This window comes from Punica granatum, chromosome 7 (assembly GCF_007655135.1).
Source record: "Punica granatum isolate Tunisia-2019 chromosome 7, ASM765513v2, whole genome shotgun sequence".
Classification (NCBI taxonomy): domain Eukaryota; kingdom Viridiplantae; phylum Streptophyta; class Magnoliopsida; order Myrtales; family Lythraceae; genus Punica; species Punica granatum.
The window spans coordinates 14,956,255-14,983,634 of record NC_045133.1 but is presented as its reverse complement, the minus strand read 5'-3'; the positions used below and the strand labels follow the sequence as shown (position 1 = coordinate 14,983,634).

General features: G+C 45.1%; 1 protein-coding gene and 1 long non-coding RNA gene across 2 annotated transcripts; one reads left to right on the top strand and one right to left on the bottom strand.

Moving 5' to 3' along the window:
• Positions 1 to 308: 308 nt before the first annotated feature.
• LOC116214420 lies at positions 309 to 2,531 on the top strand. The gene is made up of 3 exons (XM_031549828.1): positions 309 to 860; positions 1,254 to 1,778; positions 1,917 to 2,531. Exons 1-3 carry the CDS (start codon positions 309 to 311, stop codon positions 2,529 to 2,531), a joined length of 1,692 nt encoding a protein of 563 aa, XP_031405688.1.
• Positions 2,532 to 14,474: 11,943 nt separating this feature from the next.
• LOC116213327 lies at positions 14,475 to 15,099 on the bottom strand. Its single transcript, XR_004158066.1, has 2 exons — positions 14,952 to 15,099; positions 14,475 to 14,760 (listed from the first exon to the last, which is right to left on the bottom strand). It is a non-coding gene; the product is annotated as an uncharacterized LOC116213327 (long non-coding RNA).
• Positions 15,100 to 27,380: the final 12,281 nt, after the last annotated feature.

Below are 27,380 nucleotides of genomic sequence, written 5' to 3'. Positions count from 1 at the left end.
TCATGCATTCCCTCTCTTATTCATTACTTTGCATGTTTATTTGGAAGATAATTTTCTTGCATCAAACTCACACGTTTATGGAAAACAGGTATTAACAACTGGCGGCGCCCCATCGGTATCCCACACGCTTCCAATTAAGAATGGCAGAGGAAAATCAACTCGCTGTCTTCAAAAGGAATACACCATCGACGCTGGTTCACTCTCAGCAGCCTACGATGCACGCGCCACCACCGTTTACCTCCACAGGCGTGCCACTAGCACATCATGGAGCTCCCTCGGCCCATTTCCCACAACTGATTTCAACAAGCATGTCACCACCGCCGGGGTACAGGCCACCACCAACTGGGTACGCGCCGCCACCACCAATGTATGTGCCGTCGTCGGCCACTCAAGCACCACCGCCTGCCCATGATCCTACTCGCATGGCCACGCTTGAAGGCAACGTCACCACTCTTCAAAACGCGGTCGACTTAATGGCCGCTAATATGGCCGAGATGATGGCCTTGCTCAGGGGGCCAAATCGCGCGTCTTCGAGCTCCATCCCGCCTCTCGCACGCGGGCCAACTGTCGATCCCGCTCCTTGGGTCCCGCCAACCCATGAACCAGAAGGTGACATAGCGGCTGCCCCCGCGCCGACAATTATCCCAGTGCCCGCTCCTCATCCGACGCGCGCGCCGGCAATTCACCTGGTCGACTTTGGCCTTCCTCAGTCCACCATTCCAGCAATCGCCTCACTTCCGCCCATGACGATTCCCGTGCCAGATACGGTTATGTTCGCACCACCTCCCGTGCCCATGCCAGCTCCAGCTACCATTTATACTGCTCCTCCGCCGATGGGCTTCCCGGCATCGAGTGCCCCTGTTCCTGCTCACACAACTGAGCTTTTCCCTTACCAAGCTTCACAACCCCATATTAACCTCCCCTACCAAGCTCCACCTCCCATAAATATTACTTTCTCCGAACCGGGCACGCCGACTCAAGCGGCCCCCAGAGCTCCACCCACAAATTTCTTTCCCGAAACGGAAACCGAGCAGGAGAGGAGAATGAAGAAGATGGAAGAGACTATTAGAGCCCTCTAAGCAAGTGATCCCCGACATAGCACGAGCTACTTGGATTCGTCTCTCTTCCCGGTGATGCAGCTACCCCCGAAAGTCAAAATGCCCGAGTTCGAGAAATACGATGGAACTAAAGACCCGCGGCACCACCTTCGCCACTATCATACAAAGATGCTCCAGTACTGAGACTGTGAACAGTTCGTTGTCGCCACTTTCCAAGAAAGTCTATCGGGATCGGCCCTTAACTGGTTCATGTCTCTCCGAGCGGAGGACATCCCCTCCTGGACCGAACTGGCCAAGAAGTTTGTTGAGCAGTATCAGTATAACATGGAGACGCCCCCGTCCTTCCTCGAGTTGAGCACGATGGAAATGGCAGAGGGGCAAAAGTTTGAGGATTTTGCCACGAATTGGCGTTCGGAAGCAGCAAAACATTTCCCTCCAATTTGCGAAGCGCAGCAAATCCAAATGTTTCATGGGACTCTCAAAGGGGCTTACTACTCTCACCTCATGGGTCACAAGTCTACTTTCTCTGAGATGATTATGGCCGGGAAGCAGGTAGACCTGAGCATCAAACTTGGAAGGTTAGAGGGCCCGACAAAGAAAGGGGAAGGAGAGTCCTCGAGGAAGACTGCCTCAGCAGCCACCCCCACTGGCGGCAGAAGGATTAAGGAGGCATCGGTCAATGCCGTCAATGTGGGCCACAACGCGCCGCAACAGTACTCGGTGAGCTTCACGCCCGCACCGCCTTCGCCCTACCCGTCTTAGTATCCTGCTCAACCGGTTTATTATTCGGCTCCGCCGACAGCATTTCCATCGGCCTCGCAACAAGTCGTCCATCATTACGCTCCCACTCCTCCTCAGACCCCGCAGTACAGGCCTCCGGCTTCGAGAACTCCTCAGCGGACGCAACAGGCCCCAGCCCCACAGGGTCAACAAGGCGGCGCAATGCAAGCTCGGCAGCCCATACAGTTCACACCCCTGCCTACCCCGCTCTCCCATATATGCAGGCAACTATTAGCCGGCAACATGATCCGACGAACGGTTCCCGGTCCCAGTTTCGTTCCGGCAAACCAAGATCAGAGTCTACGCTACGAGTACCATTCAGGTGCACCCGGGCACACCACCGACAACTGTTGGAAATTGCGGGAGGAGGTTCAGAAGTTGATCAATAGTAAAAAGATCTCCTTCAATGCCATTAGGCCCCCAAACGTGCAAGCTAACCCTCTCCCTGATCACGGGTCGAGCTCGGGACCCACCATTAATATGATCAGTATTTGCACTATGAGAGAGGACGAGAGCCAACAGGAGGGCCCTACTCCATTTATAATCGAGTATGTCCCCGCGGAAGCCACCGTAGGGTTCACAGGGTCTAGTGCCGCACCTGCCCCGTTCATAATAGAAGTCCCCGTTCGAGAGCCGTACCAGGACAGCAAGGTTCCCTGGACCTACGAAGGAAGTATCGGGAATCTTGAGTAGCAATTCAGTGTCATGGGCGTGACACGCTCGGGCCGGGTGTACACGAACCCGGAGATCGCAGGCAAGGGTAAGGCTCCCGCTGCATCCGGAGCTGCTCCGGAAGCCCTGCCTATCCCGCAGAAGAAGGTGACCGAAGAAGAAGCTGAGGCTTTCATGAAAGTGATTAAGGTGAGCGAGTACAAGGTAGTGTCCACGTTGAAGCAAATGAATGTGGACCTCAACCGCGTCCGCCCGAGCAAAACCGCGGTTAGAGCCTTTGACGGCTCGCGGAGGGAAGTGAATGGGGAGATTGACCTCTTGATCGATGTCGGCCCGTGCTCATTCAGCGTCACATTTCAGGTCCTTGACATCCCGAATGCTTTTAGCCTGCTCCTCGGGAGACCCTGGATCCACTCAGCTGGAGCTGTTCCCTCGTCCCTGCACCAAAGGATCAAGTTCATCGCGGATGGTCGGCTCATTACGGTCAAGGGTGAAGAGGACTACGCCATCTACAAGGAAACGGCTGTGCCCTATATTAGCATCGGAGACGACGAGAACCTCCCATTCCATTCATTCGAGACCATCTCCGTCATTCGGGACTATGGAGAGGTCCGTCCATCTCGTGCTGACCGCATGGTCGGGAAGGTCCTTCTGCGTCACAACTACGTTCTCGGTACCGGGCTTGGAGCACAGGGGCAAGGGATCAATTGCCCCATCGAGATTGAAGAGTACAAGAACAGGAGGGGACTCAGTTTTCGCCCTTCCTGCCACGAAATTATCGAGGCTCGTAGGGGCAAACACCTCCACCATCTCGCCGCGCATTATGGGAAGATCAACAGGGGCATCCTGGTTCCCCCACTCTCTCACTTTTTTCCCGCACCGCCACTCGTCATCGGAGGTACTCTTGACGGCCCCTCCTCGGTTTCAGACGCTAAGCCTGTCGATCTGTCAGCCATATGCTGCGTCACTGAGGAGACTCCTTTAGGGGTCCATATCCGCCTTGCACAGGAGAATGAGGAGCTCAACAACTGGACCTCAGTCCCGTCCTACTCGGCTGTGATCGCCGATGTGTAAGGCTATCTATGTGTTTGATGTTTCCCCGCGTGTCGGCATAGCCATAAGCCACACGACGGAAGAGGGATTTTGTTATGGCTTCACGCTTACATCAATAATGAAATCTCTGCATGCATTTTTTGAATTTCTGCGTCTACTTTCTCCTTTCTCTAACTTATCTCGCAACGCTCTAAATTTCTAAGACAATTCATTTCAATTTCCAGGCTCCACTCGAATCCAAATCTTCGACACGACAATTCGAACCCATCCGAAGAACGTCTCAAAGAGTCCCGACCCATATACTTCGGGGAAGGGCTCGACGAGGACGGTCGAGTGCCTGAGATAGAGGAGAGTTTGCGCCGCCTCGAGGACCGCCAATTTACTTCAGTTGAGCCAACATAAGAAATCAACGTGGGCACCAAAGAAGAACCACGCACCCTGAAGATCGAGACTGGTCTCGACCCCATACAACGAGGACGGATGATCGAGTTCCTAACATAATACCAAGAGGTCTTTGCTTGGTCTTACGCCGATATGCCAGGCCTTGACCCTTCAATAGTTAAGCACTTCCTTCCGCTCGATACGGAGAGGTTTCCACCCAAACGGCAGCACTTACGGCGTCAGCGAGCCGGCCTTCTCCTCCGCATTAAGGAAGAGGTCATCAAGCAAATCAACGCGGGTTTCCTGGAAGTTTGTAATTACTCTGAGTGGGTGGCGAACATTGTGCCGGTAGAGAAAAAAGATGGAAAAGTCAGAGTCTACGTCGACTATCGGGACCTCAACAAGGCCAGCCCCAAGGATAACTTCCCCCTGCCTCACATTGACGTCTTAGTTGACAACACAGTACGCCACACGTTGTTCTCTTTCATGGATGGCTTCTCCGGGTACAACCAGATTCGGATGGCCGATGAGGACAAGATCAAGACGACGTTCATCACAATGTGGGGCACTTTCTGTTACCGAGTCATGTCTTTCGGCCTCAAAAATGCCGGGGCAACATACCAAAGGGCCATGGTCACGCTATTTCACGATATGATGCATAAAGAGATTGAGGTCTATGTCGACGACATGATTGCTAAATCAAAAGAAGGAGAGGATCATCTCGTTAATCTAAAACGCCTCTTCGACCGACTCAAGAAGTACAAGCTTCGACTTAACCCGGCAAAGTGTACATTTGGCGCCAAGTCAGGGAAGCTGCTAGGTTTCGTGGTCAGCGAACGAGGCATCGAGGTTGATCCCGACAAGGTGAAGGCAATCAGGGAGCTACCTCCACCATCGACAGTCCGTGAAGTACGAGGCTTCCTGGGACGGCTGAACTACATTGCGCGTTTCATTGCAAACCTGACAGACAAATGTCAACCACTATTCCGCTTGCTTCGCAAAAATGCAGCGATTAAGTGGGACGAAGAATGCCAGAAGGCCTTCGACACTATCAAGGCATACTTGGTTCAACCTCCGATTTTTGGTCCCGCTTACTCCAGATCGCCCTCTTATTCTCTATCTGACAGTGCGCCGGCAATCCCTAGGATGCATGTTAGGGCAGGAAGACGAGTCCACGCACGCAGAACACGCCATTTACTATTTAAGCAAGAAGTTCACCGAAGGGGAGTCCAACTACCCAGAGATTGAGAAGATGTGCTGCGCGCTGGTGTGGGTCATGCAGAGGCTTCGGCAGTACACTCTCTATCATACTATCCGCTTATTGTCAAAAGCGGATCCCCTGAAGTACTTGCTCGATAGTCCATCTTCCATGAAGAATATTTCAAAGTGGCGATGTCAGCTGACGGAATACGACATTGAATATGTGCCCCGCACATCAGTTAAGGGGCAGGCAATTGCGGATCACTTAGCGGAGTTCCCAATCGAAGACGATACGCCGATCAACTCCGACTTTCCGGACGAAGGGATTCTCCAAGTGGACAGTGAGGAGAACAAACTCGCATGGAGGATGTATTTCGACGGCGCAGTAAATTCCACTGGGTCCGGCATTGGCGCAGTGCTGATATCCCTCGACGGACGCTATTATCCGGTCGCAGCAAAGGTCGATTTCCCCTGCACTAATAACGTGGCCGAATACGAAGCATGCATCCTCGGCCTGCAGGCGGCGATCGACTTCAAGGTGAAGGAACTAGAAGTGTTTGGTGATTCCATGCTTACAATTTTCCAGACGTTGGGGCAATGGAAGACGAAGGACGCGAAGCTAGTGCCATATCACGAGTATCTCGAGGAGTTAGCGGAGAACTTCGAGAAAATCTCATTCACATACGCACCACGCATCAAGAACCAATTCGCAGATGCACTTGCGACGCTCGCATCCATGGTGAGCATCACGAAAGAGAATCTCATTGAGCCATTCGAAATTGAGATTGCCAAGGGCCCTGCTCACTGCGACGCAATCGAGGCAACTGCCGAACAGCCGTGGTATGAAGACATCAAACATTTTCTGCAAACCGGCCAATACCCGACATTCGCCAACCGGCGCGACAGAAAAACACTTCGGCAACTCGCAGCACATTACTTCCTGAGTGGAGAGGTTCTTTATCGTCGTTCCTTCGATGCCACACTACTCCGGTGTGTCGATGAAATTGAGGCACAACGCCTTATGGAAGAGATACACGAGGGAAGTTGCGGACCCCACATGAGCGGGCTCATGCTCGCTAAGAAACTTATGCGTTTGGGTTACTTCTGGTCCACCATGGAGACCGACTGTGCCAAACACGTCAGACACTGCCACTTGTGCCAAGTCTACGCCGACCAGATCAAAGCACCCCCCAATGAGCTACATCCAATGGCGGCCCCGTGGCCCTTTTCAATGTGGGGCATAGATGTGATCGGCCCTATCAATCCCAAAGCATCCAACGGACACCTTTTCATTTTGGTGGCAATCGACTACTTCACCAAGTGGATCGAGGCCATAACGCTTGCTTCGGTCACCGCAAAGGCCGTGGCACCCTTCCTCAAGTGCAACATCATCGCCCGATACGGAGTCCCCGTGACAATCATCACTGATAACGCTAAGAACTTGAACAACAAGATCATCGATGAGCTCTGCGAGCAATTCAAAGTGCAGCATCGTAACTCCACACCGTACCGTCCCCAAATGAAAGGTGCGGTGGAAGCTGCGAACAAGAACATCAAGAAGATCATCGAAAAAATGACGGTGACCTATAAGGATTGGCACGAGATGCTCCCTTTTGCTCTCTTAGCATACCGAACATCTATCCGCGCTTCAACCGGGGCAACTCCGTACTCTTTGGTCTACGGCATGGAAGCCGTCCTCCCAATCAAGGTGGAGATTCCTTCCATGAGGGTCCTTGCTGAGTCTGAGCTCGAAGAAGCAGAATGGGCGAAGTAGCGCTACGAACAGCTCAATCTCATCGACGAGAAGCGGCTAACAGCGTTATGCCACGGCCAATGCTACCAACAAAGAATGGCTCGAGCGTTCAATGCAAGGGTCCGCCACCGCGAGTTCAACCCTGGTGACCTTGTCCTGCGAAAGGTTCTTCACATTACACCTGACTCTCGGGGCAAGTTCGCATACAAGTACGACGGACCCTTCGTCGTCAGGGAAACCTTCTCTGGAGGAGCAATTATCCTAAGTGACGTGGATGGGACCGAAAACGCACTCCGAGTCAACGCTGACGCCCTTAAGAAGTACTATCCCTGATAGCCTTCTTCGTCATTCTGCAGCCTCTTTATGTACCCGCAGGCTGCAAGCCTCATTTCCGACCTTTGTCTTCTTCTGTATTCTTCAGACCCCATGCTCATACCGCCTCAGTGCATCCTGTCATCAGCACTTGTACTCTTTCCATCTAAGATCACCTTTGAGAGAAAAGAATAAATTTCCGTTAGGTCGAAAACCTCCTCGAGGCGACCTAGACAAAAGTTAGGGAACGAGGGCATGGCTTAAAATCCCATAAAGGGAAGTCGTGGCAAAAGGAGAGCATAAATCATATCCTTGCTAGGCTGAAAACCCGTAAAGGGCGGTCTAGGCAAAAGTTAGAGGAATCGAGAGATGCGATTGGACCCTATCTTGGGCGGTCGTAGTAAAAGGAGAGCATTCATGAGAGAAAAGTCAAAATAAAATACCCCGTCAGGTCGTCACGCGTTTTGCGGCCTAGGCAAAAATTAGGGGTGTCAGCACCCCATTTTGGCTCACCGATTTAAATTACATCATCAGCAATGATCCAAGCCATGACTTGAGCAGAATACAGAAAAACGACTTAACAGAGCAGAAAATCACTATTCATCCTCAAGTTAGCAAAATCGAGCAAATGACACATGCATATGACAGAAGGACTCCAGGGGTCACCAAAGGGTAATAGAGTGACTAGAGAGCTTAGCAATATCCAAAACCGGCATTTCCAGTTTACCACATGGACAGTCCTATTTTCCGATAGTTCGCTCAACCGTCGAAAGATAGCCAATATTGGACTTCAAAAATATACATCGATCCCAAACAAATGAAAAGTGTCTTCAAACGCATTTCGCAAATCATCTGCTCTATACAGAATAACTTTCTGTATACAGACAACTTTTCAGTGGAAGTCTAAAAATGCCGGTTTCTCGGAGAAAAGTTAATTTCAAATATCAGATGCGGCCATGCCCCACAATCATACAGATCACGAGCAGTGCTTCAGATTGTCTTTTGGAAGCCATACAGACACCCTAAATGACTTCCAAGCGACAAAACGGGCAAACCCCTCTTCAGAGGAGCATAACCGGAGACTGATCTGATGGAATTACAGCAAACGAAGTTCACACTACATTGCCCTGAAAACTCCAGCGGACATTCACAATTGGGCAAAACAGACAGCAAAACCCTTCTCAGTTTCCCGAGTAACCTCCGCGGAGCAGAAATAGCCATTTTCAGTGGAAAGGCATATCCGGAGGTCCTTTTTACGGAAACTTGACGCCGAAAGCCTACGCTACACAGTGGTACACACTCCAAGGCTTAATGTGAAATCGTCGGACTGAACTGCACAATGTGTCTAGGCCTCCTAAGCATTGCTTTAAAGGTCTCAGATACACTTTTCAAGTCCTTTGAGATCCAGTCTTGACAAACGGAGATCACATTGATTTCCGGAACGCCCAAGCAACTCAGACAGCAATCTGAGAAATCCAACTTCGGACTCCTAGGACGTCTCCGGCTTCACATTTGCATTACCGGCTTAAGGGTCAATTGTTCACGTTGTCTGACAATTCATGTCAAAATGACCAACGTGGGATGCAGATACAAGATATGCTGTTAGAAGCGGTTAACTTCGCTCTGGTCACCCGGAACGGGCAAAAACGGCTTCCGAGCCTCGTACGCACCCGAAGCATTCTTCCACAAAAATTGACAATCTTGGGCTTATCGGGATCGTTTTCTCGCACACATTGTCGATACAACGTTCTTTCAAGTCACGGAACTCGAACACGTAACCGATCGACATCCGAGCATTCCCGATTCACCTCCAATCCCGTGTGGGACCCACGGGACCTTCTTCCCCTTGCCAAAGACAAGAAGAACCACCCCTCTCTTGTCATCTTCTTCTTCAAGCCAAGAAGACAACTTGCCTTTGTCTTCCTTTTGCAAAATATCTAAGTGTTTCAATTCAACACTCCAACTTCCCATCCAAGCCATCAATGCTCTTATCTCTTCTCCATTAATGCAATGGATGAGGATTGAGCTTGATATTTCCTTAAGAAATTCGGATTCCACTAATCCATGGCCCTAATTGCACTTTTCTTCACTAATCTTGCATTTAAGCTTTTCTATATATTGTCCAAATGTCATTAACTTAAGGAGACACCTTCAAGCACTCTCTCTCTAGCATTTCTCACTCTTCAAAAGCTCTCAAACTCCATAGCAAACCGCAGCAAGCTTCAGCCATTTCCAGCAAGCAAAACCAAGCAAAACCGGGCAAAGTCTTAAGTCGGAATCCATCCCGGCTTGAATCCAAACTTTACCAAACTTCATATCCCACATGTTTTTGAGCCCCTCTATCCATTTCTGAACTTAGATTTTAAGTTTGAAGCCTCTAAGCCATAGAACCAGCCTTGAACAAAATCTGGACAGATTTGGTCCTTCTCGGGTAAAAAATGTCAAACCGGGTTTCAAGCCTTTCCAAGTCGGTTTGAGCTACCAAAACCCATCAAACACCTCTCCACACAACCCTAGGGTGTCAAGGAGTCAAGAAATCCAAGAAAAACCCGTCGGTTTAACCCCAGGAAGAAGAAACAGCTCGACTGCCCAGTCGGGTCGAAATTTCTGACTGTTTGTTAGGTTTTCTTGCAGATCGGGTCGATCCTAGACTCTTTTCGGAAAACGACCACCACAGCCACCTCCAGAGGTGAGTTAGCAGTCGGGAGCCGTTGGCCTTGCTCAAAAATTCCATCGGGAGCCTCCGTAGCAACGTCCGACCCGACTGGTACCAGACGGGTCCGAATTTCCAGACGTGCTCTGTTTTCCGTGATCTTTGCAGGGCTGTACGGGTCGACCCGATAACTCTGGGACCAAACGACCACCACAGTCACCTCCGGGGGTCAGTTAGGAGTCAGGAGCCGCTTACCTTGCCTCAAAATTCCATCGGGAGCCTCCGTGGCGACGTCCGACCCGACTGGTGCCAGACGGGTCCGAATTTCCAGACGTGCTCTGTTTTCCGTGATCTTTGCAGGGCTGTACGGGTCGACCCGATAACTCTGGGACCAAACGACCACCACAGTCACCTCCGGGGGTCAGTTAGGAGTCAGGAGCCACTGACCTTGCCTCAAAATTCCATCGGGAGCCTCCGTGGCGACGTCCGACCCGACTTGTGCCAGTCGGGTCTGTCCAGTATTTCAGCCGGGTCTGTTTGATGCCATTCGGGTCTGTTCAACGGAAAACAGCCCAAACCCGACCCATCAACGGTCCAACCCGACTCTTGAAGGTCCCATCCCGCATCTCGGGACTAGGTATGGCCATTCCCGACTTAGAGGAGCTAGGACTTTTACATTCTCGTTGCGTTTATGGAGTTATAAGGGGTTTTATGTATGTTTTATTTTCAAGTTTTAATCTTTATGCATTTTCCATGTTATATCATGCATATTTATCCTTGATTTATATGCTAGCATGTCGAGAAACACTTGGATCGTAGTCGAGAAGAACATCCCGACCCGGGAAAGGCAAAGAGCTCACGGGTTTCCCTCCAAGGGAGGTGACCGAATGCTCTCTTGCTCCTTTCGGGCAAGGAACGATCTTCTTGACCCGATCCAAGCTTGATTCCCGAGTTTCATCGTATTTTCTCACGCGCATGAAGTCGGTATTGTTTTATCGATTCCTTAAATAACTTGTTTGTGCATGTTTCCATGTTTGAATGCGTTATTCAAATCATGGCAATACCGACTTTCGTTTAATCGTGTCATTTATCATGTTTGTTATTTAAGCATGCGAGAAATGATTCGAAACGAGACGGGGAAACCTCGTGGAACCCCATTCGGGCCATGGGACCTCTCGGCTATCTCCTAGGAGAAATAACCGAGGGCCTCTTAGACTCGTACGGGTTGCATGAGACTTCCTCTTCCCGTTTTGAGTCCGTTCTCGGCTTTCGTGTAATTTGCAATTTACATTATTGTCGCAATCTCACATGAAATGTCTTTCCAAACCAAACTTTGCATGGATTCGTAATTCGGAGACCCTTTCGGGCCTATTAGGACCAAAAGGTGTTCCGGCCATTGTTGGCCGAATCATCCTCGGTCTTTCTTGACTTGTCTTGGTCGCCGAATCACAAATCGTTTTCACAATTAATGCATTCGGCACAACCCTTAAGCATTAATTTCACGAACGGGTTAATCGGGACGCTCACATGATTAAACCCACTTCACACTGATAAAGTTTACACGAATTGGCCATTAACTGATAACTCGCGTCGATGAGTTGTCAAATGACGTTAGTGCCCTTTTCAAACTTATCAATTTCAAAAACCCGAAACGCGCGGTCCGATGTAGCATGGACGTCTTAAAAGGGCTTCTGTGTCTCAACTTGAGTTTTTACCTGATTCCAGGTAACTCGGGTCAAGATACAGAAGATCTTTCTAGATCACTTCCGGGCAGATTGACCGGTCCTTTGACTTTTTCAGGGTTCTTGCACAACCCTGGACGATCCAGGGAATTGGTCGACACCGGCTACAGGCCGAGGTGGCCTGCACTACGATGTTTCCCATTTTCTAAAAACAATTTTCAAATAAAGGGCAAAATCGTCTTTTCACAATTCAGCGACACCCTTAGGGTTAGCATGACAGAAACACTACAGTACGGGATAAGAACGGGCTACCTGTTGAGGTGCAGGTTCATCTGCATAGTCTTTTCTTATCTAACTGATGAGTTTCTATCATCCTAACATAGACTCGGGTAACTAGAACGGTTATTTCTGTCAAAAAACATGCAAAATGCTGATTAACCTTTCACTCGACCTAACCAAACACTAGATAATGATTAGGAGGAATTCTAGATTTCAAATCTAGAGTCAAAACACGAGTTTGGCTAATTCAGTGGAAATTCAGTGTCACAATACAGAACAACTGTAAAAGCAATCCACACACATGAGATTTGACTCTCTTTGTCAAGTTCTCAAAACAAAGCCGAATGCTAAAACATTGGCACGTGCTTGTTTGTCTAGGGTAGGATTTGCATGCCAAAATACCCCGGATTAACAACTTGTTAAAACACGTACACTCGATAATAACAAACACCTTGTCTGTTATTTACCTGCTGCGTGTTATCTTTCCGCACATGTTTGCCATGCGAGTCGAGCCTGATCCCTAGGCCGAATAATATTAGGGTTCAACGCCCTAATCATAGAACACAGGGTCCAACACCCTAATCATCACACACAGGGTCCAACGCCCTATTCAGTGAGAGCGTGCACTGAATTTCAGTTATTCGGTCTTTTCCCTAAACTCACGGTGAGTTAGAGCGGAATAATAACCGAACGCGAGTCGACTGGAATTCGGCCATTTGTAATTTGATTTATTGTTTTTCGAGAGCATTGTAAGGATTTTATTTTGTACATTCATTCTGTAAGAATTCCAATCGGTGAGCGAACGGTCCGAGAGTCGAATTAATCGAATCGGTCTAATGCTTGCCCAGATACAAGTAAATCCAAGAACTCGCGGTTCTGGTTCACGCAGGGATTCAACCTCCATGGTTCGATGAACTGTAACGCAAGATTGTGAACCAATTCCCCGACACACGGGTTTACTTCTCTCTTAGCTTCTCCACCGACATCGTTTAATTCATCGAAGTTATGGTGTCAAAACGTGTGAGCCGAGTGCAGCCTAATTCATGCGGTAAATAAAACAAAAATGCAAGCCTAGCAAACCAGAGTACCGAAAGGGCGTGCGGGATATAGGCCCGCACGTAACATGAACCCTCGAACACGGATTTTCCGGTTCTGCACAGATCAATACCTTAACGACAAACTAGGTGTTCCATACCCCTAGACTCGGGTAACTTATCCGCCCTCGACCTACGGGTCGTAAAATGATAAGTGGCGACTCCTTCTCTCACGCGTGTCCGTCACGCGTCCCCACGGGAAGGTGGACACTCCTAAGCCGCGCGATCCAAAAGCGCGCAATGCGGACCCCGACGAGAGTCCACATTCGGGTCCGTACACATGTGACTACATATTATGATCATGAGCCCTATTTGGGCTTGGATGAGCATGTATACATGGGCCATAGATCAAATGTCCTATGGGCCTCCCATGGACCCAAGCCTATATGTATACATGTTAATATGAGTGACGGTCCAATTCAACCTAGGATGGGCCTTACATAGGACCAAGCCCACAGATTTCTTCTAGAATTCTTGGCCCATTATCCATTTATCCTATATGCATCTTTTCATTTTGGTTTTTTCATGCATGATCAAGTTTCATGATATTTAACGGGAATGAGATTTTATATGGGCCAACATTCACTTATTTTCTAAAGTCCATCTATCCGATTTTGAGTGCTCTCAGTCCATTACTTTTTTTCCACTCATACTCACTGAGCCTACTCGATTTTTATAAAATGATGCTGACTTAGATCCCTTAAGGGCTAGAGATCAGTACGGATCCATCCATGGGGTTTAAAATGGGCCTCGGGCCCATAATAAATTCGATGGGTCTATCCAGTTTAAGATCGGAAGTCGTTGAGTTAGGATAAAAATAAATTGATTCTAATTGATCCAATGAGGTTTTTAGAGAGTCAATTCAAGTCTATGCTAACAAAATTTCCATATCTCGCTCAAGCCGCCTTAATTATTTTGAAATTGGTTTTGGGCTTTGGCCCCTTTTCAAGTTTAATCGCTCTCATTCGAATTCTAGTGGTTCAGGTCCACATCACAACCGCATAATTGAACATGTTCGTTTCAAATCCGTTAAACCAAATTGAAGTAATCTAACCATCAAAACGGTCTCATCTCTTTTTAAGTCCATTAAACCGAGTTTACGTGACTTAATCGGTTCATGCCCTTTCTGTTCAACAAACAAGCTAAAAAGCAATTTATTACATCCTTTTTAGATCAAAAAGTGACAAACACATGTTTTTTTATCCACATCTATTCAAACACTATCAAAATTTCAAACATCTCAAGAACAATCACATGAACATGAGATACATCTCAAGTTTGTCAATCCAACCATATGGACTCCGAGATCATCCAATTGACTCCTAAACATGAATCTAGCATGAATCGACCTACAAACATGCCAAGTTGTGTCTCCTATCCATGGTTTTACGTTTGGTCAACTATGAGAGAAGAGGGCCAAGACCCCGTTTGATTCATTTCATGCTCATAAGTCGGTTTCAAGCTTGATTTAGTGTCCATTAGATCGATTAGAGTTACATCCATGTTTGTATCGGTTGATTCTAGCTCAAATCAACTTTGATTTTAAGATCTAAGTCAAGATTAATCCCGATTTCATGCATATAAGGAGCGGTCAATCAAGAGAGTTCATCAATCCACTCATCAAACATCATCACATCATCATACATCAATGAGAATCCTAGTCATGATCTAAGGTTAAAGAAGTTACACCTCTCCTAAGGGAGTCTTAGGAGTCAAGCTCGGAAGTAAAATGAAACTTGGGAAACTCTCGGGTCTCCATTGGTTCAGGAATGTCAAAGCTTTTTTCGAGCTTTGTCACGGTCTCCTTGAGCTAAAAACAAGCTGCTCACATCCCCAATATCACCTACAAAGAGTGGAAAAGAAAAGAAAAGAAAAGAAGAGGAGGGGCAGCTCAATGAAGATTCAGGCTGGAGCCACCCTGCACAGCCTTCGATTTCAAGGCTGGACAGGAGCTTAAAGGCCTCCAATGGGCAAACGATTTCTTGGAGAAGTTAGAGGAGGATGAGATGAAGCTTGGAGTGACGTTCATCTCACCGGAAAAGTGGTCGGAGGTGGTTGAGACCGTCCGAGAATGGCTTCTAGTCGGAGCAGGCACGAGATTAAGCAGAAGCGACTGTCACGTGAGGAAGAGAGTGAGAGAGTATTTTTTTTCAGAGAAGAAGAACTCTAAATGGGCATAAGATTCTGTAATGACTGTTGAGGGTTTGTTTTGGGCAAGTTTTAGGTTATATAAGGGGCATGGATGGTGAAGATATCATTTCTTCTTTGATCTAAGGGCTCTCCTTGATTTCTGATTAGGGCAGAGGGATTGAGCGAATTTCAAGGAAATGTCTAAGTTTCCTTAGCCCAAGATGGGATTTTTATCTGAAAGTGTCACATGTTAAGCACACGTCATAAAATTTTCACTCCTCGGTACTAGTTGTTTTTGGAATGGTTCGAATTAACTAGGGATTCTGGGAAAAATTCTCTTCATACAACCCAAATATTTTTCATAGGCACATAGATCAACGAGTTGGAAGTCCATACAAGTTTTGCACATAAATAAGACCCGAGCAATTTTAGAGGAATTATTTTCCCCCGACATCTTTAGTCTCTCTATTGTTCATAACGGCTCGCATAATTCCTTTTAAATTCTCATTCTCCAAGTCCAAGTAGAATCTCGAGGCAGGATACCACCAAATCGATCCTAACTTGATTACGCACGTTGTAGCCTCAAGAATTACCCCATCTGAATCCAAATGGAACCCGAAATGTGTGTTTATATCCTCAATTGAGCTGTCTCGGATTTACCTTTTTGACACCTTGACTTTCGGGAATTTTATCTCCCAGCTCCGATAAGCTCTTGGGGTGATTTTAGTGTGGAGACGTCACCAACTTGTTGAGTTTCAAGAGAAAAATAATTTTGGCACAAATTGCTTCTGTTAAACTAGCCAATTTTATTGATTCTCGAAGTACAGATAAGTAGTGTTTTTTGTCATACCTTCCTTAATGGGGAACTTCGAAAAATCGTATCTCGGGATCCGAGATTAGTTGCGGTCGCTACAAGACTCCCAAGTGGATTTCTTAACATTCCCTATATACCATAAAAGTTTCAAGTCGATTTGAATCTCAGTGAGTGAATTTGCCCAATTAGCCTTCATAAGGTTGACCTTTGGTCAACAATTGACCAATGTTGACCAATTTTGAATTTGACTGATTTGGCTTCTCTAATTGGTGCTTTTACCGCCCTTGACTTAGCTCGATTAGTTTCTTATTGTCGAAACAGTTAATCCTACCAGTTTTGTACTGGTCAATCGTGATTAATGGTCGGGTCTTTCGATGGCCAAGTTTGACTTTGACTTTGACCACATTTGACCATTGACCCTTCTTTGACCTTCATTGACCAAGTTTGACTAGGTTGATTTTTATCCCTTTTGCCTTCGTTTCTTGCTTTGTTTTTGATATCTTGTTTTGTTTCTGCGCTTCTGAGCTCTTTTCTACTTAAGCTTCAGATCGGCCACGGGGTTGATTTTTCGGTCAACTCTGACCATTTTGCCCTTGTCCCTCCTTTTAGCTCGTATGATCTCTTCTTCATCCCCAAGCTAAAATGCGGAGTCTACACCTACAATATATTTGGTTGTATTAAGGCAATAATCGATCAATTGATTATAGAGAGCAACCAAATGAGGAACAAACTGCTCCTACTGAAAAAAATGGTTTAATCGGTAACAGAAGACCAATTAGTTCTATCCAAAATATTGAACAAGTTTAATTAAGGTGAGACCTGCTATTTCTAATCATCTCGTATATCTTTTGGAGTCTAACTTTGATGTTGAACATAAGAACGACCCCACAACGTTTTCACAGGCCATGAGTAAGGATAACTCCTCACTTTGGTTAGACGCCATGAAGGATGAGTTAGACTTTATGGCTAAGAATGAAGTTTGGGGTTTCGTCGAATTACCAGAAGGGGTGGTAGCGATTGGCTGCAAATGAGTTTATAAAATCAAAAGAGATACTTCTAATAATGTCGAACAATATAAGGCTATACTTGTAGCCAAGGCTTTTACTCAAAAGGAAGGTATAGACTACCATAAGGCTATATTCTCAGGTTTCTAAGAAAATTCTGCTCATAATAATTATGGCTTTGGTGGCTCATATGAACTTCGAGTTACACCAAATGGATATGAAAATAGCTTTTCTTAATGAGGATCTTGATGAGGAGGTGTACATGAAGCAACTTGAAGGTTTTAATGATGATAATCATAAAGTGCGCAGGTTAAAGAAATCTATATAGGGACTAAAACAAGCATCTCGCGAATGGTATCTAAAGTTTTACAAGCTTTTCACTTCATTCGAGTTTTATGAAAAACTTGTTGGTCAGTGTATATACTTTAAGGTCAGAGGGAGTAAGTTTATTTTCTTAGTCCTATATGTAAATGACATCCTCCTGCAAACAATGACTTGGGTCTGCTAGAAGAGACTAAGCAGTTTCTCTCTGCTAACTTTGAAATGAAAGATATGGGTGAAACCTCTTATGTCATTAGTATTGAGATTCACTAAGACGGGAAACGAAGAAGTTTAGGACTGTCTTATAAAGCTTACATTGAAAAGATTTTATAGAGATTCGAAATAAAAAGACTGTCGACTCTCTCCAACTGTTGTTGATGTACTTCAAATTGCAGCCCAACACGTATTTAAATTTTCAGGTCCAAACGCGCATTCTAGAAGACTCCGGAATAAGAATTTAGCATAATTAAGTATTAAGTTTCCTATATTGCTGTAATATAGTTTCTCTTAATTAGATATTATTTCCTATATTAGCTTGGGTTAGTAGTCTTAAGTTTCATATTTCAGATTGTTTTCTTATTCTATTTTAGGAAAGTAATCTAGAGGAGTTTAGATGTCAGTTTCCTAGTCTAGAGTCAAGGGAGGTGTCTTTCCTCTATATATATGATATTCAGCTCATTGTAAGAGGATATCTTAGAAACACCTATTGATGAATATTTTGGATGAAATTGCCTAGAGCGTTTTCTCTATTTTCTTATTTGAACAAGTTCCTTATTTAGTGGAGAAAATCCTGATTCTTATCATTCATCGTTAAGCGTGGTGAATCAAAGTGACTTTTCTTACTCGCAGCGAATTATCTTATCGAGTGAGTTTAGTTGGTTCTACCATTCACCATTCTTTCTTATCAAGTTCTGGTTCGTGAGCCCATCAGTTGTAGTTGTCAGCACCCCATTTTGGCTCACCATTCCAAACAACAAAATCAGCAATGGTCCAGACTATGACTTGAGTAGGAATACAGAAAACGGCTCGGCAGAGCAAGAAATTACTATTCATCCTCAAGTCGGCAAAATTGAGCAAAAGACATATACATGCGACAGAAGGACTCTATGGGTCACTAAAGGGTAATAGAGTGACTAGAGAGCTCAACAACGTCCAAAACCGGCATTTCTAGTGTACCACATGGACAATCCTATTTTTCGATAGTTCGCTCGTCCATCGGAAGATAGCCAATATTGGACTTTAAAAATTCACATTGATGCCAAACAGATGAAAAGTGTCTTTAAACACATTTCACAAATCATCTGCTCTATACAGAATAAATTTTTGTATACAAAAAACTTTTCAGTGGAAGTCCAAAAATGCCGGTTTCTCGGAGAAAAGTTAATTCCAAATATCAGATGCAGCCATGTCTCACAAGCATACAGAGCACGAGCAGCACTTTAGATTGTCTTTTGGAAGCCATACAGACACCCCGAATAATTTCCGAGCGACAAAACGGGTATACCCCTCTTCAGAAGAGCATAATCGGAGACTGGTGAGATGGAATAACGGCAAATGAAGTTGACCTTGTATTGCCCCGAAAACTCCAGCGGAAAGACGCAATTGGGTAAATCAGATAGCAAAACCCTTTTCGGTTTCCCGAGTAACCTCCGAGTAGCACAAAATGCCATTTTCAGTGGAAATTCATATTCAGAGGTCATCTTTGGGGAAACTTGATGCCAGATGTCTACCTTACACAGTGCTAGCCTTCTCAAGGCTCAATGTGGAATCGTCGGAATAAATCACACAACTCATCTAGACCCCCCGAGCAGTGCTTTAAGGGTCTCAGATGCACTTTTCATGTCCTTAGAGACCCAATCTCAACAAACAAAGATCACAGTGATCTCCGGATCGTCCAAGCAACTCAGAAAGTAATATGAAAAATCCAGTTTCAGCCTCTTAGGACATCTCCGGCTCCATATTTGCATTACCGACTTAAGGGTCAAGTGCCCATGTTATTTGACAATTTATGTCAAAATGACCGACGTGGGATGTAAATACAAGATATGCTGTCAGAAGTGGGTAACCTCGCTCTGAATGCTTAAAATGAGCAAAACCAGCACCCGAGCCTCATACAAACATTTGGCAATTTTCTACGGAAAATGCCAATCTTGGACTCACGTTTTCTTGCGTATATCAATAATTCGACGTTCAATTCGAACTACGAGCTTCGAATGCGTGATCGATCGAGACCCGAGCTTTCTCTCGGTTTCTCCTCCTCGGCTGTGGGACCCATGAATTGCCCAAGGGCAGCTCTTCCCTTGCCAAGACCAAGCTTCTCTTGCACTCTTGCATGAAAATATCTCCAAGTCTTCCAAGACAACACTCAAGCTTCATCAATGCTCATTAATGCTTCTTGGCTCTTCTACATGAAGAATACTTGGCTTACATTCATCTTCATTAAATGGCTGAAATTTGCTAAGCATGGGGATTAAGAGCACTTGCTTTTGCTAATTGTGTCATTAGCTTTGCTTATAAATTGCCCAAAAGTGATTAAGTTAATCACTTCTCTTCTTGCACACTCTCTCCAAGCTTTCTCCCTCAAGAAAAGCTTTCAACTCCATAGCCAAAACCAACAAGTTTCAACACTTCAAAACAAAAAGGAAAACCGAAAAGATTTCTCAAGAAAAGCCTTCGGTTCTTAAGTTGGAAACTGATGTTCATCATCCCGGCTTAAGTTCGAAAATTCTCAAACTCCATGGAGTATATATTTTGGACCCTTGGAGTTCAGTGGTGAACTTGGTTTTTTATTTGAGATATTTAAGTTATGGTTTCAGGTGTATTTTAGGCTTTGAAGTTCATCCCGTGCTCTCGGGTGAACAGTGACATCGCTAGCCGCAAGCCTGCCCGCTCGCCCACGTGCCCGCCGCGCGCCTGACACCCTTCAACGTCCATTGCCGCATGTTCCAACCTCCGAACGCCCATCCAAGCATACCCAAACGTCTATCTAAGGACTCCACCGAGTCACCTGACTCTCAAACACTTCCCTGACTCTTTCTTCGTATCTCGAGGCAAGGTATAACATTCTCGACTTAGAGAAGCTAGGGCTTTCACATTATTTGTATGTTTATGAAGTAATATGACGTTCTAAACATGTTTAGCTTGTAAGACTTAATTTTTATACACGTTCATGTTATATTATGCATGTTTATTACTGTATAATTTGTTTGCATGTCGGAAAAAGGGTTGGATCGTAGTTTAGAAGTCATTTCCAACTCGGGAGAAGCAAAGTAACTCTCGGCCATCTCTTGAAATAGAATGACCGAGACTTGTTTTTGCTCTTTTCGGGTTAGAATATGTCTTCTTGGCCCAATCCAAGTAAATTTCCGAGTTTACTTTATTTTTTCCGCATACATGATGCCGGTATTGTTTTATCGATTCCGTAAATAACATGTTTGTACATGCTTCTATGTTTGAATGCGTTAAACAAATTATCGCAATACCAGCTTTGGTCAAAAACGTGTCATTTATCGTATTTGTTGTTTGAGCATGCGAGAAATAACTCAAAACAAGACGGGAAAACCTCGTGGAACCTAATACGGGTCATGAGACCTCTCGGCTCTCGCCAACGAGAATTGGCTGAGAGTCTCATGAAGTTATTCGGGTCCCCTGAGGCTTCCTCGTCCCGTTTTAAGTCCGTTTCTCGGATTTCGTGTAATTTGCAAGTTCATTTACACCGAGAACCTCACATGAAATGTCTTTCAAGTGAATATGCATGGATTTGAATATCGATAACTTATTCGGTTCATTTGGTTATGAGTGTACTTTTGGTTGTTCAACCAAATTATCCTCGATCATTGTGAAACCGTCTTGGTTATCGAATCACGAATCGTTTTTACAATTAATGCATTCGGCAACAACCTTAAGCATTAATGCCACGAACGGGTTAATAGGGAAGCGCACACGATCAATTCATTCAATCTTAAACAATCTTGCACGAATTGGACATTAATTTGTAACTCGCATCGACGAATTATAAAATGGTGTTAATGCCCTTTTCATAACCTTCATATTTTCAAATCCGTATTATATTGTTCCTCTTTTCTGAAAACAAATTTTCAAATCAAGGGCAATAATATCGTTCTGTGATTTGGCGTCATCTTAGCATCGCTTAGGGTGCCTGTCGGGTATTCTGCATCAAAATACAATTACATGACTAATCATTTCACTCGACCTAACCAAACGCTAGAAAATGGATAGGTGAAACTTTAGATTCCAAATCTAGAGTCAAAACACAAGTTTGGATGAATTCAGTGTAACTTTAGTGTCACAATACCGAATCACTGTAAAAGCAATCCACACACAAGAAATTTGACTACGGACATCCGATTTGTCAGGTTCTCAAACCAAAGCCGAATGCTAAAATATTCGCACGCGTTTGTTTGTCTAGGGTAGGATTTGCATGCCAAAATACCCCGGAATAACAATTTGCTAAGACATGTACATTTGACAAGAACAAATACTTTGTCTGTTATTAACATGTTGCGTGTTACCTTTCTGCACCTATTTGCCATGCGGGTTGAGCCTGATCCCTAGGTCAAATAATATTAGGGCTCAACACCCTAATCCTCGATCACAGGGTCCAACGCCCTAATCATCACTTACAAGGTCCAGCGCCCTACTCAGTGAGAGTGTGCATCGAGTTTCAGTTCTGCGGTCTTTTCCTTAAACTCACGGTGAGTTGAAGAGGAATAATAAACGAACGCGAGTCGACGGGAATTCAGCCATTTGTAATTTGTATTTATTGTTTTTGATAGCATTGTAAGGATTTTATTTTGTACATTCATTATGTAAGAATTCCAATCGGTAAGCAAACGGTTCGAGAGTCGAATTAATCGAATCGGTCCAATGCTTGCCCAAAGGAAAGTAAATCCAAGATCTCGCGGTTCTGGTTCACGCAGGGATTCAACCTCCATGGTTCGATGAACTGTAACGCAAGATTGTGAACCAACTCCCCGACATACGGGTTTACTTCTCTCTCGGCTTGTCAACCGACATCGTTTAATTCATTGAATTTACGGTGTCAAAACGTGCAAGCTGAGCGCAGCTTAACTCACACGGTCATAAAAATAAAATGGCAAACTTAGCAAACCAGAGTACCGAAAGGGCGTGCGGGATATAGGCCCGCACGTAACACGAACCCCCGAATTCGGAATTTTCAGTTCCGCACAGACCAATACCTTAACAAACTAGGTGTTCCATACCCCTAGACCTGGGTAACTTACCGGCCCTCGACCTTCGGGTAGTAAAATAGTAAGTGGCGACTCCTCCTCTCACGCGTGTCACGTCCTTCACACGTCCATACGGGAAGGTGGACACTCCCAAGTCGCGCGATCCAAAAGCGCGTGATGCGGGTCTCGACGAGAGTCCACATTCGGGTCCGCACAATACTCGAAGGGGATAAATTTAATAACGACTAGTCACCCAAGGATGAATTGAAACTAGAGTATATGAAAAGCATCCCATATGCATCCATAGTTGGGAGTTTAATATATGCTCAAGTGTACACGAGACCTAACATATATCTTGCAATTGGCTTGCTGGGACGTTATCAGAGTAATCTTGGGATCCAACATTGGGTAGCTACAAAGAAGGTGAAAAGGAATCTTCAGGGAACTAAGGACTATTAGTTAACCTACAGGCATATTGACAATTTGAAGGCGGTGCTTACTTTGTCGAATGTATAGATTCTAGAAAATCTACTTCAAGATACGTGTTTTTTCATGCTGGAAGGGCCATTTTTTGGAGTATCAAGCAGTCCATTCTAGCTACATCTACTATAGAGGCAGAGTTTATTGCATGCTATGCAGCCACGACACATGTATTATGGTTGATGAATTTTGTAAGTGGTCTTGAAATTATCGATACTATAGAGAGATCAATCCAGATCTGTGCGAACGTCGGATCTGCACATAGGATGGAACTTGGGTCGTACTATGACCGGATCAAACGAAATGTAGGAGTCGCCAGTACCTATTTGGAGTCATTGAAACCCCAACTAGTGAGTTGCCCAAAGACAAAATATTTGTACCCAACTATACCACCTATGTCTTTATTTATCAGTCTTGAACCAAATAATAGGTTCGGTAGCTCTATTACACACAATCTCTAAGTCATGTGCCCTTTGAGTACGCTACTTGTGTAAGGTTTGTCACGCTTTAATTATTCGTGGAGTGATAAATGGTCGTGTACAACTCTCGCATGATTCGAGAGAATCAATTTGAATGGATCAGTTTAATCACAAGAGGTGCCCCAATATGCAATGGATCCCCCAATAGGCCCAACTCACTCATGTAATCAAGTGGGCACGGACCCGAATGTGGACCCTCATCGGGGCCCGCATGCACGCTTTTGGATCGCACGGCTTGGGAGTGTCCACCTTCCCGGGGATGCGTGACGGACACGAGTGAGAAAGAGTCGTCATTTATCATTTTACAACCCGAAGATCGAGGGCGGATAAGTTACTCGGGTCTAGGGGTATGGAACACCTAGTTTTGCTAAGGCATTGATCTGTGCGGAACCGGAAAGTCCGAGTTTGGGGGTTCATGTTACGTGCAGGCCTATATCCCGCACGCCCTTTCGGTACTCTAGTTTGCTAGGCTTACAAATTTTAATTCATTTACCGCGTAAATTAAGCTGCACTCGACTCGCACGTTTTGACACCGTAAATTCGATGAATTAAACTATGTCGGTTGAGAAGCTGAGAGAGAAGTAGACCCGTGTGTCGGGGAATCGGTTCACAATTTTGCATTACAGTTCATCAAACTATGATGTTTGAGTCCCTGTGTGAACCAGAACCACGAGATCTTGGGTTTTTTCCTTAGGGCAAACATTAAACCGATTCGAATGATTCGACTCTTGGACCGTTAGCTCGCCGACTGAGATTCTTACATACTGAATGTACAAGATAAAATTATTACAATGAGCTCTTGAAAATAATGTCAGCATCCCATTTTGGCTCATCAATCCAAACAACAGTATCAGCAGAAATTCAGGCCACGACTCGAGTAGAAATACAGAAGAATGCTCAACAGAGCAAAAAATTACTATTCATCCTCGAGTTAACAAAATTAAGCAGATGACATTTCCATATGACAGAAGGATCCCCGGGGTCACCGAAAGGCAACAGAGCGACTAGAAAGCCCAACAATATCCAAAACCGGCATTTCCAGAGTTCACACGAACAGTGCCGTTTTCCGATAGTTCGCTCGATCGTCGGAAGATAGCCAATATTACACTTCAAAAATCCGCATCATTGCCAAACAGATGAAAAGTATCTTCAAAAGCATTTTGCACATCATCTGCTCTATACAGAACAATTTTCTATATACAGACAACTTTTCAGTGGAAGTCCAAAAATGCTGGTTTCCCAGAGAAAAGTTAATACCCGATGTTAGATGCAGCTACATCCTACAATTATACAAAGCATGTGCACTGCTTTAGATTGCTTCTTGGAAGTCACACCGACTTCTCGAATGACTCCCGAGTGGCAGAACAAGTATACCCCTCAACAGAAAACCATATCCGGAGACTGCTCTGACGGAACATCGGCAAACGAAGTTAGTCATGCATTGCCCCAAAAACTACAGTGGACATACGCATTTGGGAAAATCATGTCACGGCTCGAAATTTCAATAGAACTTTTCCTAAATTTCATCGAATCCATTATCACATAAAAACTTTTCACATAAAAACTTCTCATAAATTTCCAAAGTATATAACCAATCCATCAACTCTAATAGGTATATACACTTTTCCGGAGATTTCTTTTTCGCTCTCACATCAGTGATATAACTAAACAAAATCTTCAGGTCGTAACATTCTAAAGTCCATTCTATACAAAAATGATATCTACCAAATAACTGAGGTTCCTACATAGTCCTCCAAGCTGATCCCCGATATCAAAAAGTGGTTTCTCCACGCAATCGGAAGCTTATCTGGAAAAATGTATGCAGGGTGTGAGCTGCATCTTAGTGAACACTAAATTCCAAAGCAAAATGAATTATATTAAGAGATAAATATATTTTAGACAACCAAATATTCATATAGATAGTAGTAGTATAACCAAGTCTATCAATTAATTTACCAACACGACATATTAGACAATACGTACAAATGATTACTAAGTTCATTACTCAACAATCAATTGCCCTTATAACCATATAAAACTATTATTAGAATTAACATTTAACCCAACATCATCTTGCACTCATAGCCTAACTAAATCAAATTAGCAACAACACGGTTTCCACATAATAATTCAGACAATCATAACAATCATCACATTTACAACAATCCAACCAAACAAACAATATACAACACAACCAAATCAATATAACCATAGGGTTGCATTTCCTCGTAACAGAGTTATGACGGTACCGTGACCCCGGACATCTCGCTCATATCATTCTCAACTTCCAATAGCCACATCTCATAAGCAGGGGCCGCCTATTAACCTCTGGTGGTAAGAGTTGACCTCAATTTGTATTCCGACGGGTCTTAGCGGCCAATCAGGCCACTTTTTTCTAATCCACCGGGTCCAGCGACCGATCAAGCCCCTGTTTATATTCCGCCGGGTCCAGCGACTGATCATGCCCCTATTTATATTCCGCCGGGTTCAGCGGCCGATCAGGCCTTATTTGTATTCCGCTGGGTCCAGCGGCTGATCTGGCCCATTTTGTAATCCGCCGGGTCCAGCGGTCCCATGGCTATATAATCACGCAACAATCACAAGCACAATCAACTACAACCACGCCATCTCATATCATATACCCTCACCAAATTCTTATTCCCAAATTATCGCAATCTCCGCATACACAACCACAATCCCCATCATATTGAATCACATTATCATCATATACTTCATACGCAATCCACATATTCAATCACACTGCATATCCCAAGTCCAGGTGGAACATAAAAGGCCATATTTCTCAGATCCTTTCACACAACATAGCAAAGCTAATTCCTTAATCTAACTACTACTATATTCATCTTAAATAATTTATATAATTATAACACATGATTTCACCAGGGAATAAAGTATTCACATAACATACATACATATATATATATATATATGTATCGTTTCATAATGGAATAAAGTACTCACCGACAACTCCAAGAAATACAGCTCATTGGATCGACCCTTTTAGTGCTAGGATTCAGTCTCCGCGATCCCATTATTCGCACACCTTTGATTAGATAATAAAAATATAGCAACATCACAGGAACTTCCAATATCTCTGTGCGCACCTGAATTTTATCTCGTCGGGGCACGTATGCGTGAAGCCTATGCAACGCGCCTCGGGAGTGTCCATCTTCCCGGGGACGCGCGACGGACGCACGTGAAAGGAGTCGCCACTTACTGTTTACGACCCGTAGGTCGAGAGCCGTTGAGTCGCCCGGGTCTAGGGGTACGGGGTACACGTAAATGCTAAAGCAATGGTCATACGAAACCGAAAATTCCGAATTCGGGGTTCTATTACATGCTGGCCTATATCCCGCACGCCCTTTCGGTACTCTAGTTTGCTAGGCTTGCCGTTTTGTTTATTTACCGCGTGATTTAGGGTTGCACTTGACTCGCCCGTTTTGACACCATAAAGTCAATGAATTGATCAAGTTGGGCCAATAATCCGAAAGATGAGTAGGCTTGTGCGTCGAGGAATCGGTTCACTATCTTTGCGTTACAGTTCATCGAACCGTGATGGTCGATTCCCTGCGCGGACCGAGACCACGAGTATTCGAGCTTACTCATCTCTTGGTAACAATAGGCCGACTTGACAAGTTCGACACTTGGACCTCTCGCTCGCCGATCGGGGATCCTTACAAATGAATTAATAGATGTACAAATAAGATCCTCGCAATGTACACTCAAATAATTACAAAGTATAACTAAATAAAGTAAACGGATCCCGATCGGTTTGCATTGGGCCAATATTCCACTCTGACTCACCGTGTGTTTTGAATGACCGATAAATAAATTAAGGCAACGCAGGCTCAAAGAGCCGGGGGTCGGGTCCGATCGAACTGACGGTTTGCAGGAGAACCGATTAGTTCCCACTGTAACCGTTGGATCGATCGAGCTCCCGGGTGATATCTAAACACGTTTCACACATCCAATCCAAATTGCCTTCCACATAGGCCACATTTGGA